Below are 17,638 nucleotides of genomic sequence, written 5' to 3' on the forward strand. Positions count from 1 at the left end.
CATGTGACAATTTGTCAAATGTTGACATAAGTCATGTGACAATTTGTTATTGATAAAGGTGTTACTTATGTTGACATAAGTCATGTGACAATTTGTCAAATGTTGACATAAGTCATGTGACAATTTGTTATTGATAAAGGTGTTACTTATGTTGACATAAGTCATGTGACAATTTGTCAAATGTTGACATAAGTCATGTGACAATTTGTCAAATGTTGACATAAGTCATGTGACAATTTGTCAAATGTTGACATAAGTTATGTGACAATTTGTTATTGATGTTGACATAAGTCATGTGACAATTTGTTATTGATAAAGGTGTTACTTATGTTGACATAAGTCATGTGACAATTTGTCAAATGTTGACATAAGTCATGTGACAATTTGTTATTGATAAAGGTGTTACTTATGTTGACATAAGTCATGTGACAATTTGTCAAATGTTGACATAAGTCATGTGACAATTTGTTATTGATAAAGGTGTTACTTACTCGTTTGAATTTTCCCTTGTATTGACTTTCGTCACTATTTTTCTGGGTAATAGGTCATGACAAAGTCACGTGATTCACCACCGTGTAACCGGCAGCCAGAAATTCATCAATATTTAGATATACTTATATTTTTCACCTGGCACCCACTGGCTTTGAAAGGACACACCATGGAGAATACTAGACATTAATCATCATATTAATTGGTTACATTAATCATGATTATCAAGGTTTGGCAATAATTTTGATGATTTGCCAAAAACAAAACAAAAATATCATTAAATGAATATATTTTTGCAGATATATTGGTGTAAAATTTTGGCTTTCAAATAATTTCCTATTTCCAGACAAATAATCTAAGATTTTCACCCAACAAATGTTTTTTTAAAGAAAAATTACCATCTAATACACAGTTACAGTTGACATTTCGTCTCTGTTGTGTTCTTTATATATTTAATGTTCAAAAAAAGGTAGACTTTCATGTTTCCAAACTTCTTTGTCATTGTAAATACTGCAATTTGAAATGCAAAACAATTGCAGGATATCGTGTTGCGTAGAATATCCGGATTCCTCGGCCGTTTGTTGTTTGACATTTACAATTTTATTATCTTTCCGGATATTCGCATCATCATATCCGACAGAATATTAGAATCTCAAGGCCACTGATCAAGGTCACGTTGTCACCGGTAAGGAAGAGCAGTAAATTTTGTGGAATGGCTAAATATACGTTAGTATGTGTGCGTCATGGAGAAAGCGAATGGAATAAGCAGAATCTGTTTTGTGGATGGCATGACGCTGATTTATCGAGTACAGGAATAGAAGAAGCCAAAAATGCAGGAAAGGTACTAACTTGAGTTTCCTCTATTGACTATTTCTACTTGAACAAGTTGATGGGTGATTGCCTTCAACTTGTAGAAGAATATATAGCTTATGAAGGGAATAGCGATTACTAGAGAAAAAACCTCAAATGATCTGAGGTTAAAACAATGTACAATGCGAGACATATAATTTAGTATTCACTATTGATGAGATGGAGTAGCTTTGAACTGTTGAAGGAATCAACCTAGCCGTTTATAATTATTGCACTAATGCAGTGTAACTGTTCAAAGGGGGATAACTCCTGTAAATCTTGTGTGAACTATCATAGCTGAAGACATTACTTAGATGATAAAGGCAAGTAAAGTTTTGAGAAATAAAAGGTTGGTTTGAACATTTCTAGCCACCTGAGCTATCTACTAATTAACTTATGGGACCCAGCAACATCCCTGTAATGGAGAAAATTCATTGAAACAGATCACCTAGCCACCGGAAATTTTAATGAGGTGCACTAGCAACTAAACTATCTGACGATGGACTATCTAAACCTTGCTGCCTGCGACAGCTGTAAACAGCCGAAATTCATAATTTGGAAGTTCTCAATGAGATTCATTGAGGCTGGGTATTTGGACAGATGCCTCTTCTGAATCTAAGATCAATGTCACACAAATGATTTGGGAAATCTTGCTTGAACTTAGGTCACTTGATGCACTTTAAAAAATGGGTCAAACTGAATTTCTCGCCCACTTCCAACTTTTCGCCTTATCTTATTAACTCCCTATCGCTATGAATTTGCATAAATTTCTTACCTTTACAAATGTGAGTTTTGGGGTCAGAAATAATGAACTTGATTTACTGTAGGATGGACACTATATGTAGAGGTAAGAAAAGCAAGTTTCATAGTGATAGGTAGTTAGTAAGATGTCTAAACGAAAAGTTGTGAGCGAAAAATTCAGTTTAACCCATTTTGATAGTTTTCAAAGGAATATATGGGAAAATTTTAGGAATGTAGGAGTATATGAAATTTATTTCTTTAAAGTGTACAATTTGTCAAATTAATAATAATGCATGCCTTTATATATTAATAGCTATAAGTTTGTTTACACCAAATCTCAATAGGGGTTCAAAGTTTCACATTGGAACATACAAGCATCAGACTCACTTTTACACAGGGTTAACATGTATAATGATCCCTGTGTTCTTGATGGAGCTTCGATTTACAATTACATGTATAATAGTAATAGGAAAATTCCCTATATGATGAAGATTACACAATTTTGTTGAAACCTGAGGCCAGGGTAGGGCCAGTTGCCACAAAAGGGATTAAAGTTAGCGGTATTTTGGATAATTCATTTAAAATTTTCCTCCCATTGAATCTGTATTCTGTAGAATTAATATGAAAGTGTGACTGGCAAATGAAAGTATAGATTCAGAGAGAGAGCTAAGGACACCCGTATATAGGGATATAGGGAGAGAGCTAAGGACACCCATATATATAGGGAGAGGGCTAAGGACACCCATATATAGGGATATAGGGAGAGAGCTAAGGACACCCATATATAGGGATATAGGGAGAGAGCTAAGGACACCCGTATATAGGGATATTGGGAGAGAGCTAAGGACACCCATATATAGAGATATAGGGAGAGAGCTAAGGACACCCATATATAGGGAGAGAGCTAAGGACACCCATATATAGGGAGAGAGCTAATGACATCTATATATAGGGATATAGGGAGAGAGCTAAGGACACCCATATATAGGGATATAGGGAGATAGCTAAGGACACCCATATATAGGGATATAGGGAGATAGCTAAGGACACCCATATATAGGGATATAGGGAGAGAGCTAAGGACACCCGTATATAGGGATATAGGGAGAGAGCTAAGGACACCCATATATAGGGATATAGGGAGATAGCTAAGGACACCCATATATAGGGATATAGGGAGAGAGCTAAGGACACCCGTATATAGGGATATTGGGAGAGAGCTAAGGACACCCATATATAGAGATATAGGGAGAGAGCTAAGGACACCCATATATAGGGAGAGAGCTAAGGACACCCATATATAGGGAGAGAGCTAAGGACACCCATATATAGGGAGAGAGCTAATGACATCTATATATAGGGATATAGGGAGAGAGCTAAGGACACTCATATATAGGGATTTAGGGAGAGGGCTAAGGACACCCATATATAGGGATATAGGGAGAGAGCTAAGGACACCCATATATAGGGATATAGGGAGAGAGCTAAGGACACCCATATATAGGGATATAGGGAGATAGCTAAGGACACCCATATATAGGGATATAGGGAGAGAGCTAAGGACACCCGTATATAGGGATATTGGGAGAGAGCTAAGGACACCCATATATAGAGATATAGGGAGAGAGCTAAGGACACCCATATATAGGGAGAGAGCTAAGGACACCCATATATAGGGAGAGAGCTAATGACATCTATATATAGGGATATAGGGAGAGAGCTAAGGACACCCATATATAGGGATATAGGGAGATAGCTAAGGACACCCATATATAGGGATATAGGGAGAGAGCTAAGGACACCTGTATATAGGGATATTGGGAGAGAGCTAAGGACACCCATATATAGAGATATAGGGAGAGAGCTAAGGACACCCATATATAGGGAGAGAGCTAAGGACACCCATATATAGGGATATAGGGAGAGAGCTAAGGACACCCATATATAGGGATATAGGGAGAGAGCTAAGGACACCCATATATAGAGATATAGGGAGAGAGCTAAGGACACCCATATATAGGGATATAGGGAGAGAGCTAATGACATCTATATATAGGGATATAGGGAGAGAGCTAAGGACACCCATATATAGGGGTATAGGGAGAGAGCTATAAAGGACACCCATATATAGGGATATAGGGAGAGGGCTAAGGGCACCCATATATAGGGAGAGGGCTAATGACATCTATATATAGGGAGAGGGCTAAATTAGGCCCTGCCTGCTGCTCAATCCTATTCATTTTGTGAATGGAATATTGTTTAAATTAAAAGGACACCCATTACGACTTATGTTATAAGGGTCTGTGGTTTGCATTATAAAAGGGGATGAAATTGTGGTGTAATATTTCACATGGGGAAAATGCAGGAGATCAGGCGAGCGATGTAGCCCATGGTCCTCTTTTTAAAAACAGGCTGATATTTGAGAAATCAGTTTTAATTGATTTAGTTGATGCATGTCAAGATTTCATGGAAGGTCATAATGTACTATCAGCATACATGAATGCTGAAAATGTATTGTTCCGGTCCATTGAATATTTGCTGAGACTATGTATTGTTCCTGTACATTGTTTATTTGCTGAGTAACTATGTATTGTTCTGGTGCATTGGTTATTTACTGAGTAACTATGTACTGTTCCGGTGCATTGTTTATTTGCTGAGTAACTATGTATTGTTCCGGTGCATTGTTTATTTGCTGAGTAACTATGTACTGTTCTGGTGCATTGTTTATTTGCTGAGTAACTATGTACTGTTCCGGTGCATTGTTTATTTACTGAGTAACTATGTATTGTTCCGGTGCATTGTTTATTTGCTGAGTAACTATGTATTGTTCTGGTGCATTGGTTATTTACAGAGTAACTATGTACTGTTCCGGTGCATTGTTTATTTGCTGAGTAACTATGTACTGTTCTGGTGCATTGTTTATTTGCTGAGTAACTATGTACTGTTCTGGTGCATTGGTTATTTACTGAGTAACTATGTACTGTTCCGGTGCATTGTTTATTTGCTGAGTAACAATGTATTGTTCCGGTGCATTGTTTATTTGCTGAGTAACTATGTATTGTTCCGGTCCATTGTTTATTTGCTGAGTAACTATGTATTGCCAAGCAATTCTCTTAGAATGCTTGTCTTACAACATTACAGACACATGGGACAAATCACACCATCGGGTCTGTGGGATTTCTGTCATTCACAGAACACTGCATCTAACACCATGTCTAGCTCTTTTATCTGTGTCCAGTAATAACATGTGACCTTCACACCACATCTCTTAATAGCAATGGAACTGTCTCTGTTAGATTTTTTTTCTCTCCTTTAGATGTTAAAAGAGAAGGGGTACCAGTTTGACATTGCGTTCACTAGCGTGCTGAAGAGAGCGATAAAAACTCTGTACATGGTTCAGGAAGAGCTGGATCTCCACTGGATTCCTGTTCAAAGACACTGGAGGCTGAACGAACGGCACTACGGGGCGCTGCAGGGCTTAAACAAAGCAGAGACAGCAGCCAAGTATGGGGAGGCACAAGTCAAGGTAATGAAAGAAACCTACTCTCATTGGTCGTTTAATTTAATGTGTCATTAAGAATTGCCCGCTCTCATTGGTCATTTGATTTAATGTGTCATTAAGAATTGTCCACTCTCATTGGTTGTTTGATTTACTGTCTCATTAAGAATTGCCCGCTCTCATTGGTCATTTGATTTACTGTCTCATTAAGAATTGCCTGCTCTCATTGGTCGTTTGATTTAATGTCTCGCAGAGAGGAATTCATTGTGAAGTGCATGACCTTCAAAATAAGTTTCCAAAGTTTGTTTTTATGCCCCTGACGTCAAAGATTGGGCCATTTTACTTTCAGTCTGTCTCATACTTTAACTTCGTTATTGTCTTTTTTAACATAGATTTACAATATGGACATTGTGTTCAGTGTGAAATAAAGAATCAAGGTGAACACTGTAATTATTATGTTTTAGAATTATAACCACAGCTGATATGAAATATCCTGCTCATTTTCCTATATTTGTATTAGAGTTGTAGAGTTGTAGAAACATTTAGAACTGGCTTGATATTCATGTTTTGTAGATTTGGCGTAGGTCCTATGACACCCCTCCCCCAGCCCTGAAGCCGACAGATCCAGAATGGTCAGCTAATGACAGACGTTACAGTGTAAGTTTATAAAATCATAGACAAGAAATCAACAGATATCACTACTCATAGTATAATTCTATAATCAGCAGGTATCACAACTCATAGTATAATTCTATAATCAGCAGGTATCACAACTCATAGTATAATTCTATAATCAGCAGGTATCACAACTCATAGTATAATTCTATAATCACACACATACATAGTATAATTCTATAATCACACACATACATAGTATAATTCTATAATCACACACACTCATAGTATAATTCTATAATCAGCAGGTATCACTACTCATAGTATAATTCTATAATCATACACACTCATAGTATAATTCTATAATCAGCAGGTATCACAACTCATAGTATAATTCTATAATCAGCAGGTATCACAACTCATAGTATAATTCTATAATCAGCAGGTATCACTACTCATAGTATAATTCTATAATCACACACACTCAATAGTATAATTCTATAATCATACACACTCATAGTATAATTCTATAATCACACACACTCAATAGTATAATTCTATAATCATACACAATAGTATAATTCTTTAATCACACACACTCATAGTATAATTCTATAATCACACACACTCATAGTATAATTCTATAATCACACACACTCATAGTATAATTCTATAATCACACACACTCATAGTATAATTCTATAATCACACACACTCAATAGTATAATTCTATAATCACACACACTCATAGTATAATTCTATAATCACACACACTCATAATATAATTCTATAATCACACACACTCATAGTATAATTCTATAATCACACACACACAATAGTATAATTCTATAATCATACACACTCATAGTATAATTCTATAATCACACACACTCATAATATAATTCTATAATCACACACACTCATAGTATAATTCTATAATCACACACACTCATAGTATAATTCTATAATCATACACACACTCATAGTATAATTCTATAATCATACACACTCATAGTATAATTCTATAATCATACACAATAGTATAATTCTATAATCACACACACTCAATAGTATAATTCTATAATCACACACACTCAATAGTATAATTCTATAATCATACACACTCATAGTATAATTCTATAATCACACACACTCATAATATAATTCTATAATCACACACACTCATAGTATAATTCTATAATCACACACACTCATAGTATAATTCTATAATCATACACACTCATAATATAATTCTATAATCATACACACTCATAGTATAATTCTATAATCATACACACTCATAATATAATTCTATAATCACACACACTCATAATATAATTCTATAATCATACACACTCATAGTATAATTCTATAATCATACACAATAGTATAATTCTATAATCATACACACTCATAGTATAATTCTATAATCACACACACTCATAATATAATTCTATAATCACACACACTCATAGTATAATTCTATAATCACACACACTCATAGTATAATTCTATAATCATACACACACTCATAGTATAATTCTATAATCATACACACTCATAGTATAATTCTATAATCATACACAATAGTATAATTCTATAATCACACACACTCAATAGTATAATTCTATAATCACACACACTCAATAGTATAATTCTATAATCATACACACTCATAGTATAATTCTATAATCACACACACTCATAATATAATTCTATAATCACACACACTCATAGTATAATTCTATAATCACACACACTCATAGTATAATTCTATAATCATACACACTCATAATATAATTCTATAATCATACACACTCATAGTATAATTCTATAATCATACACACTCATAATATAATTCTATAATCACACACACTCATAATATAATTCTATAATCATACACACTCATAGTATAATTCTATAATCATACACAATAGTATAATTCTATAATCATACACACTCATAGTATAATTCTATAATCATACACACTCATAATATAATTCTATAATCATACACACTCATAGTATAATTCTATAATCACACACACTCATAGTATAATTCTATAATCATACACACTCAATAGTATAATTCTATAATCATACACACTCATAGTATAATTCTATAATCACACACACTTATAATATAATTCTATAATCATACACACTCATAATATAATTCTATAATCACACACACTCATAGTATAATTCTATAATCACACACACTCATAGTATAATTCTATAATCACACACACTCAATAGTATAATTCTATAATCATACACACTCATAGTATAATTCTATAATCATACACACTCATAATATAATTCTATAATCATACACAATAGTATAATTCTATAATCATACACACTCATAGTGTAATTCTATAATCATACACACTCATAGTATAATTCTATAATCATACACAATAGTATAATTCTATAATCATAAACACTCATAGTATAATTCTATAATCATACACACTCATAGTATAATTCTATAATCATACACACTCATAATATAATTCTATAATCACACACACAATAGTATAATTCTATAATCACACACACTCAATAGTATAATTCTATAATCACACACACAATAGTATAATTCTATAATCATACACACTCAATAGTATAATTCTATAATCATACACACACAATAGTATAATTCTATAATCATACACACAATAGTATAATTCTATAATCACACACACTCATAGTATAATTCTATAATCATACACACTCAATAGTATAATTCTATAATCATAAACACTCATAGTATAATTCTATAATCATACACACTCATAGTATAATTCTATAATCATACACACTCATAGTATAATTCTATAATCATACACACTCAATAGTATAATTCTATAATCATACACACTCAATAGTATAATTCTATAATCACACACACTCATAGTATAATTCTATAATCATACACACTCATAGTATAATTCTATAATCATACACAATAGTATAATTCTATAATCATAAACACTCATAGTATAATTCTATAATCATACACACTCATAATATAATTCTATAATCATACACACTCATAGTGTAATTCTATAATCATACACACTCATAGTATAATTCTATAATCACATACACTCATTGTATAATTCTATAATCACACACACACTCATAGTATAATTCTATAATCACACACACTCAATAGTATAATTCTATAATCATACACACACAATAGTATAATTCTATAATCACACACACTCATAGTATAATTCTATAATCACACACACTCATAATATAATTCTATAATCACACACACTCATAATATAATTCTATAATCACACACACTCATAGTATAATTCTATAATCATACACACTCATAGTATAATTCTATAATCATACACACTCAATAGTATAATTCTATAATCACACACACACAATAGTATAATTCTATAATCATACACACTCATAATATAATTCTATAATCACACACACTCATAGTATAATTCTATAATCACACACACTCATAATATAATTCTATAATCACACACACTCATAATATAATTCTATAATCATACACACTCATAGTATAATTCTATAATCATACACACTCAATAGTATAATTCTATAATCACACACACACAATAGTATAATTCTATAATCATACACACTCATAGTATAATTCTATAATCACACACACTCATAATATAATTCTATAATCACACACACTCATAGTATAATTCTATAATCACACACACTCATAGTATAATTCTATAATCATACACACACTCATAGTATAATTCTATAATCATACACACTCATAGTATAATTCTATAATCATACACAATAGTATAATTCTATAATCACACACACTCAAGAGTATAATTCTATAATCACACACACTCATAATATAATTCTATAATCATACACACTCATAGTATAATTCTATAATCATACACACTCATAATATAATTCTATAATCACACACACTCATAATATAATTCTATAATCATACACACTCATAGTATAATTCTATAATCACACACACTCATAATATAATTCTATAATCATACACACTCATAATATAATTCTATAATCACACACACTCATAGTATAATTCTATAATCAAACACACTCATAGTATAATTCTATAATCATACACACTCAATAGTATAATTCTATAATCACACACACTCATAGTATAATTCTATAATCACACACACAATAGTATAATTCTATAATCACACACACTCATAGTATAATTCTATAATCACACACACTCATAGTATAATTCTATAATCAAACACACTCAATAGTATAATTCTATAATCACACACACAATAGTATAATTCTATAATCACACACACTCATAGTATAATTCTATAATCACACACACTCATAGTATAATTCTATAATCACACACACTCAATAATATAATTCTATAATCACACACACTCATAGTATAATTCTATAATCAAACACACTCATAGTATAATTCTATAATCACACACACTCAATAGTATAATTCTATAATCACACACACTCATAGTATAATTCTATAATCACACACACTCATAGTATAATTCTATAATCATACACACTCAATAGTATAATTCTATAATCATACACACTCATAGTATAATTCTATAATCATACACACTCATAATATAATTCTATAATCACACACACAATAGTATAATTCTATAATCACACACACTCAATAGTATAATTCTATAATCACATACACAATAGTATAATTCTATAATCATACACACTCAATAGTATAATTCTATAATCATACACACTCATAGTATAATTCTATAATCATACACACTCATAATATAATTCTATAATCACACACACAATAGTATAATTCTATAATCACACACACTCATAGTATAATTCTATAATCATACACACTCATAGTATAATTCTATAATCATACACACTCATAGTATAATTCTATAATCACACACACTCAATAGTATAATTCTATAATCATACACACACAATAGTATAATTCTATAATCACACACACTCAATAGTATAATTCTATAATCATACACACTCATAGTATAATTCTATAATCATACACACACAATAGTATAATTCTATAATCATACACACTCATAGTATAATTCTATAATCACACACACTCAATAGTATAATTCTATAATCATACACACTCATAGTATAATTCTATAATCATACACACTCAATAGTATAATTCTATAATCATACACACTCATAGTGTAATTCTATAATCATACACACTCATAGTATAATTCTATAATCATACACAATAGTATAATTCTATAATCATACACACTCATAATATAATTCTATAATCATACACACTCATAATATAATTCTATAATCACACACACTCATAATATAATTCTATAATCATACACACTCATAATATAATTCTATAATCACACACACTCATAGTATAATTCTATAATCATACACAATAGTATAATTCTATAATCATACACACTCATAGTATAATTCTATAATCATACACAATAGTATAATTATATAATCACACACACTCATAGTATAATTCTATAATCATACACACTCATAGTATAATTCTATAATCATACACACTCAATAGTATAATTCTATAATCACACACACTCAATAGTATAATTCTATAATCATACACACTCATAGTATAATTCTATAATCACACACAATAGTATAATTCTATAATCACACACAATAGTATAATTCTATAATCACACACAATAGTATAATTCTATAATCATACACACTCATAGTATAATTCTATAATCACACACACAATAGTATAATTCTATAATCACACACACTCAATAGTATAATTCTATAATCATACACACTCATAGTATAATTCTATAATCACACACACTCATAGTATAATTCTATAATCATACACACTCATAGTATAATTCTATAATCATACACAATAGTATAATTCTATAATCATAAACACTCATAGTATAATTCTATAATCATACACACTCATAATATAATTCTATAATCATACACACTCATAGTATAATTCTATAATCATACACACTCATAGTATAATTCTATAATCATACACAATAGTATAATTCTATAATCATACACACTCATAATATAATTCTATAATCACACACACTCATAGTATAATTCTATAATCACACACACTCATAATATAATTCTATAATCATACACACTCATAGTATAATTCTATAATCACACACACTCATAGTATAATTCTATAATCATACACAATAGTATAATTCTATAATCACACACACTCAATAGTATAATTCTATAATCATACACACTCATAGTATAATTCTATAATCACACACACTCAATAGTATAATTCTATAATCATACACACTCATAGTATAATTCTATAATCATACACACTCAATAGTATAATTCTATAATCATACACAATAGTATAATTCTATAATCACACACACTCAATAGTATAATTCTATAATCATACACACTCATAGTATAATTCTATAATCACACACACTCAATAGTATAATTCTATAATCATACACACTCATAATATAATTCTATAATCATACACACTCATAGTATAATTCTATAATCACACACACTCATAGTATAATTCTATAATCATACACAATAGTATAATTCTATAATCACACACACTCAATAGTATAATTCTATAATCATACACACTCATAGTATAATTCTATAATCACACACACTCAATAGTATAATTCTATAATCATACACACTCATAGTATAATTCTATAATCACACACACTCATAATATAATTCTATAATCACACACACTCATAGTATAATTCTATAATCATACACACTCATAGTATAATTCTATAATCATACACAATAGTATAATTCTATAATCACACACACTCATAGTATAATTCTATAATCATACACACTCATAGTATAATTCTATAATCATACACAATAGTATAATTCTATAATCACACACAATAGTATAATTCTATAATCACACACACTCATAGTATAATTCTATAATCATACACACTCAATAGTATAATTCTCTAATCATACACACTCATAGTATAATTCTATAATCACACACACTCAATAGTATAATTCTATAATCATACACACTCATAGTATAATTCTATAATCATACACAATAGTATAATTCTATAATCATACACACTCATAGTATAATTCTATAATCATACACACTCAATAGTATAATTCTATAATCATACACACTCATAGTATAATTCTATAATCATACACACTCATAGTATAATTCTATAATCACACACACTCAATAGTATAATTCTATAATCATACACACTCAATAGTATAATTCTATAATCATACACAATAGTATAATTCTATAATCATACACACTCATAGTATAATTCTATAATCACACACACTCATAGTATAATTCTATAATCACACACACTCATAATATAATTCTATAATCACACACACTCAATAGTATAATTCTATAATCACACACACTCATAGTATAATTCTATAATCACACACACTCATAGTATAATTCTATAATCATACACACTCATAGTATAATTCTATAATCATACACACTCAATAGTATAATTCTATAATCACACACACTCATAGTATAATTCTATAATCACACACACTCAATAGTATAATTCTATAATCACACACAATAGTATAATTCTATAATCATACACACTCATAGTATAATTCTATAATCATACACACTCATAGTATAATTCTATAATCACACACACTCAATAGTATAATTCTATAATCATACACACTCAATAGTATAATTCTTGAAATGTACAAGCTACGCATTATACAATATTAAACTATATCATGGTACGCAATACAGATTTAGTTCCTGTTCATTGTGTTGTGATAATGTAAGCTAAGCGTACCACAGATGTATCTATGTATGTAGATGTACGCAGAGTTTTAAAAACAGCCATGTTTTATTCATGTTTTTGTAAATTTTATAGCAATATGACACCACCGTCGTCCCAGCCTGTGAATGTTTGAAGGACACTGTGGCCCGAGTTCTTCCGTACTGGCATGATGCCATAGTTCCAACCATCAAAGTAAATAACTGTTCTTATGCATTAAACAAATGTAAACATTAAAGAAATGTAAATTTTCTGCTGCTACTGGTGAAAGTGAGGGGGGCTATAGTTTGCACTCCGTCCGTCTGTCCATCTGTCACAACTTGGTTCTCTGGACTTTATAGCTCACCTGAACTGAAAGCTCATTTGAGCTTTTCTGATAGCATTTTGTCTATCTCTCTGCTCGTCCGTCTGTCTGTAACTTTTTACATTTTCGACCTCGATCTTCTCCAGAACCACAGGTCCAATTTCAACCAAACTTGGCAAAAAGCATCCTTAAAGTTTCTGCAAATGAAGGGCAATACCCTTTTTCAAAGGGGAGTTAATCACTAAAATGCAAAAATAGTGGAGTCATTTAAAAATCTTGTAAAGAACCACTCAGCCAGAAGAGCTGAAATTTACATGAAAGCTTCCTGAAATATTGCAGATTTCAGTTTGTTCAAATCATGGCCCCCAGGGGTAGGTTGGGTCCACAATATGGGATCAAAGTTTTACATAGAAATATATAGGGAAAATCTTTAAAAATCTTCTTAAGAACTACTGGGCCAGAGAAGTTTACATTTACATGAAAGCTTCCTGACATAGTGTAGATTCAAGTTTGCAAAAATCAGGGCTCCCAGGAGTAGGTTGGGCCACAATGGGGGTATTTTACATAGAAATATATAGGGAAAATCTTTAAAAATCTTCTTTTCAAGAACCACTGAGCCAGAAGAGCTAAGATTTACATGAAAGCTTCCTGAAATAGTGCATATTTAAGTTTGTTCAAATCATTTTGACTTGGGACAGGTAGGGGACATATGTAATGCTATGCATTACTTACAGAATCTTGTTATGTTTAGAATTTTTACAAGTTTTCTTATTAGACATGCTGTGTGTGCTTTCATGAATAATTACTCGGATCTAAGTTTAACAAATAAAGGAATTGTAAATTTAGAGAATATAATATTATACTTTTACTGCAGTCATCTCAGAGATGCTTTGTTAATTTCAGGTGTGCATAGCTTGTGAAATTTGTAGTGATGCAGCGAAATATTAATTTCAGTGAAATACTGCTTTTCTTTGACTTTATGAAGAGTTTAAGTTTATGCTTATATCATGATTTTGTCATTTATTTAAGAGGAAATATCCAGATCTAGAGAAGTAGTAACACTCTGTGGATATTTCCACACTGGAGAATTATTAACACTCCGTGGATATTTCTACATTTCGATTTTAGAACTCTATGAATATTTCAACATTTTGATTTCAGAAGCAATATTTTTTTATTTACAGTCTGGTCAGAGGGTAATAATCTCAGCTCATGGCAACAGCCTCAGGGCATTAGTCAAATACCTCAAGAACATCCCGGACTCGGAAATTCCAGAACTCAATATCCCCACAGGTAATATCATGCCTGATATAAACATATTGTCAATATTGCTCTGTCTGATATCAGTCGATATTGTCAATTTCACACTCTCTGATATCAGTAAATAATGCTAGATATTGTCAATATCACACTGTCTGATATCAATAAATATTTTCAATATTGCTCTGTCTGATCTCAATAGATATTGTCAATATCACACTGTCTGATATCAGTAGATATTGTCAATATCACGATGTGTCTAATATCAGTAGATATTGTCAATTTCACACTCTGATATCAGTAAATAATACTAGATATTGTCAATATCACACTGTCTGATATCAGTAGATATTGTCAATATCACAATGTCTGATATCAGTAGATATTGTCAATATCACACTCTCTGATATCAGTAGATATTGTCAATATCACAATGTCTTATATCAGTAGATATTGACCTTGTAAGCTGTCCTTTTTTATGCACAAACAAGTGAATTTGTAATCAAACACTGATGGAAATCCAGTTAGTACAATTTATACTGAAACTTGAAACACAATATCAATAGGTATTTTAGTTTTGGTTTTTCAGTAAATATCATTCTTAGTATTTCATGTTCTATGGTTTGGCTTCAGCTATTCCAGATATTATAGAAACAACTTCGTACTTTGTAAATTTGACTCCGTATGAAGGTTTAGTTCTTTATCTTTTTTCACCTAAAAACATCAAATAATCACTTTTTGTTTTTCATAGGCATCCCTTTGGTAATTGAAATGGATGAAAACATGAAGTATGTGAATGACTTCTATCTGGCTGATGAAGCTCAGGTGAAGGCTGCCATGGAGAAAGTAGCCAATCAGGGAAAAGCTAAATAATCACAAAGGTCATGACCTCTGTAGTCCTGGTAACATAGTGCTTGAAAGAGACAGTTTGAATTTATTACTTGTGCTTTGTTTTCTCTCATGACAGAAGTTATAGAAGATTTACCCCATCAGAAAGTTAGTCAATGCTTCTACTTGTGAGTTATAAAGTAGTTTGCTGACGGAGAATTGTAAATAGTTTTGCTGCCATATTGTTTTCCCTATTTCCGTATGTTGTACTGCATATTGAAGAAGTTTGTGATTAACTTGTTAGCCCTGTTTTTGTGCATTGATTGTTAAAAATCCAATTTCTGTTGCCTAATGTTATTATTATAGGAATAAAAGTGACAACAACAATGACGACTATCATGTTATTTCTATGGAATCTTTAATGCTCACTGGAATGCCAAATTTAGATCTACGTACTGGCCAAAAACAATTTCACAATTTTGTCTTCTCCAAGAATCAGAGGTAGATTTTCAACCAAGCATTGTACATATTATATATTTGGTCACAGACTATCTCAAACACGATGGGGTCAAGAAAAAACATAAAGATATCTAAGGGTTTGAGATATTGAGGTTGAAATACATGAAGAAAATGTAGTTGGGATTTCCAACTCACTTCAACATATCCATAGTATTTGAGACATCGATGTTTGAAATACGGAAGTTCAGTTGTATTACTTAGTACAAAAAATGAAATATTGAGGGGATCTATGCAAATAGTACAGTTAATTAAATAAGATGTACTCAGAAGAAGAATTTCTTAATCTGGGTGCACATGAAACGTAGAGGTAGCGCTCTTGCTCCTCACTGCTTTGACCCGAGTTTGATCCTCATGATTGGCAGTTGTTGTATGTGAGAGGGTATGGCGGTCGCCCACTCGGACACCTGGGTTTCCTCCGGGTACTCTGGTTTCCCCCCACATAATGACCCCCAAATGCCTCCATCCATACAACAAAGGACCCCATTGGAAATAAGCTTTCATGGGCTATCCTTGGTATTTATGTATGTATGTGTGTATATATTGAATAAACATTTATTTATTTATAAAATAGATCTTTCACCTCGGAATATTCGAATGGACACTTTTTTGTTTCAGACAAGAAATGTATTTAACCGTCTAGCTGGAAGTGACAAAAGTTGTG

The 17,638-nt window shown here is 31.3% G+C and overlaps 1 protein-coding gene across 1 annotated transcript; it reads left to right on the top strand.

The window, feature by feature from the left end:
- Nucleotides 1-1,112: 1,112 nt before the first annotated feature.
- On the top strand, nt 1,113-16,845 carry LOC125657566 (probable phosphoglycerate mutase). The gene is made up of 6 exons (XM_048888226.2): nt 1,113-1,330; nt 5,396-5,605; nt 6,152-6,235; nt 14,163-14,261; nt 15,555-15,663; nt 16,382-16,845. Exons 1-6 carry the CDS (start codon nt 1,202-1,204, stop codon nt 16,501-16,503), a joined length of 753 nt encoding a protein of 250 aa, XP_048744183.1. The 5' UTR covers nt 1,113-1,201; the 3' UTR covers nt 16,504-16,845.
- Nucleotides 16,846-17,638: the final 793 nt, after the last annotated feature.

This window comes from Ostrea edulis, chromosome 9 (genome assembly GCF_947568905.1).
Source record: "Ostrea edulis chromosome 9, xbOstEdul1.1, whole genome shotgun sequence".
Taxonomy (NCBI): Eukaryota; Metazoa; Mollusca; class Bivalvia; order Ostreida; family Ostreidae; genus Ostrea; species Ostrea edulis.

Bases quoted from the DNA above. Each gene is read 5' to 3' on its own strand.
- LOC125657566 (XM_048888226.2), top strand. From the start codon at position 1,202: ATGGCTAAATATACGTTAGTATGTGTGCGTCATGGAGAAAGCGAATGG. The intron at 6,236-14,162 runs GTAAGTTTATAA...TAAATTTTATAG, and splicing joins CTAATGACAGACGTTACAGT to CAATATGACACCACCGTCGT. The intron at 14,262-15,554 runs GTAAATAACTGT...TTTTATTTACAG, and splicing joins CCATAGTTCCAACCATCAAA to TCTGGTCAGAGGGTAATAAT.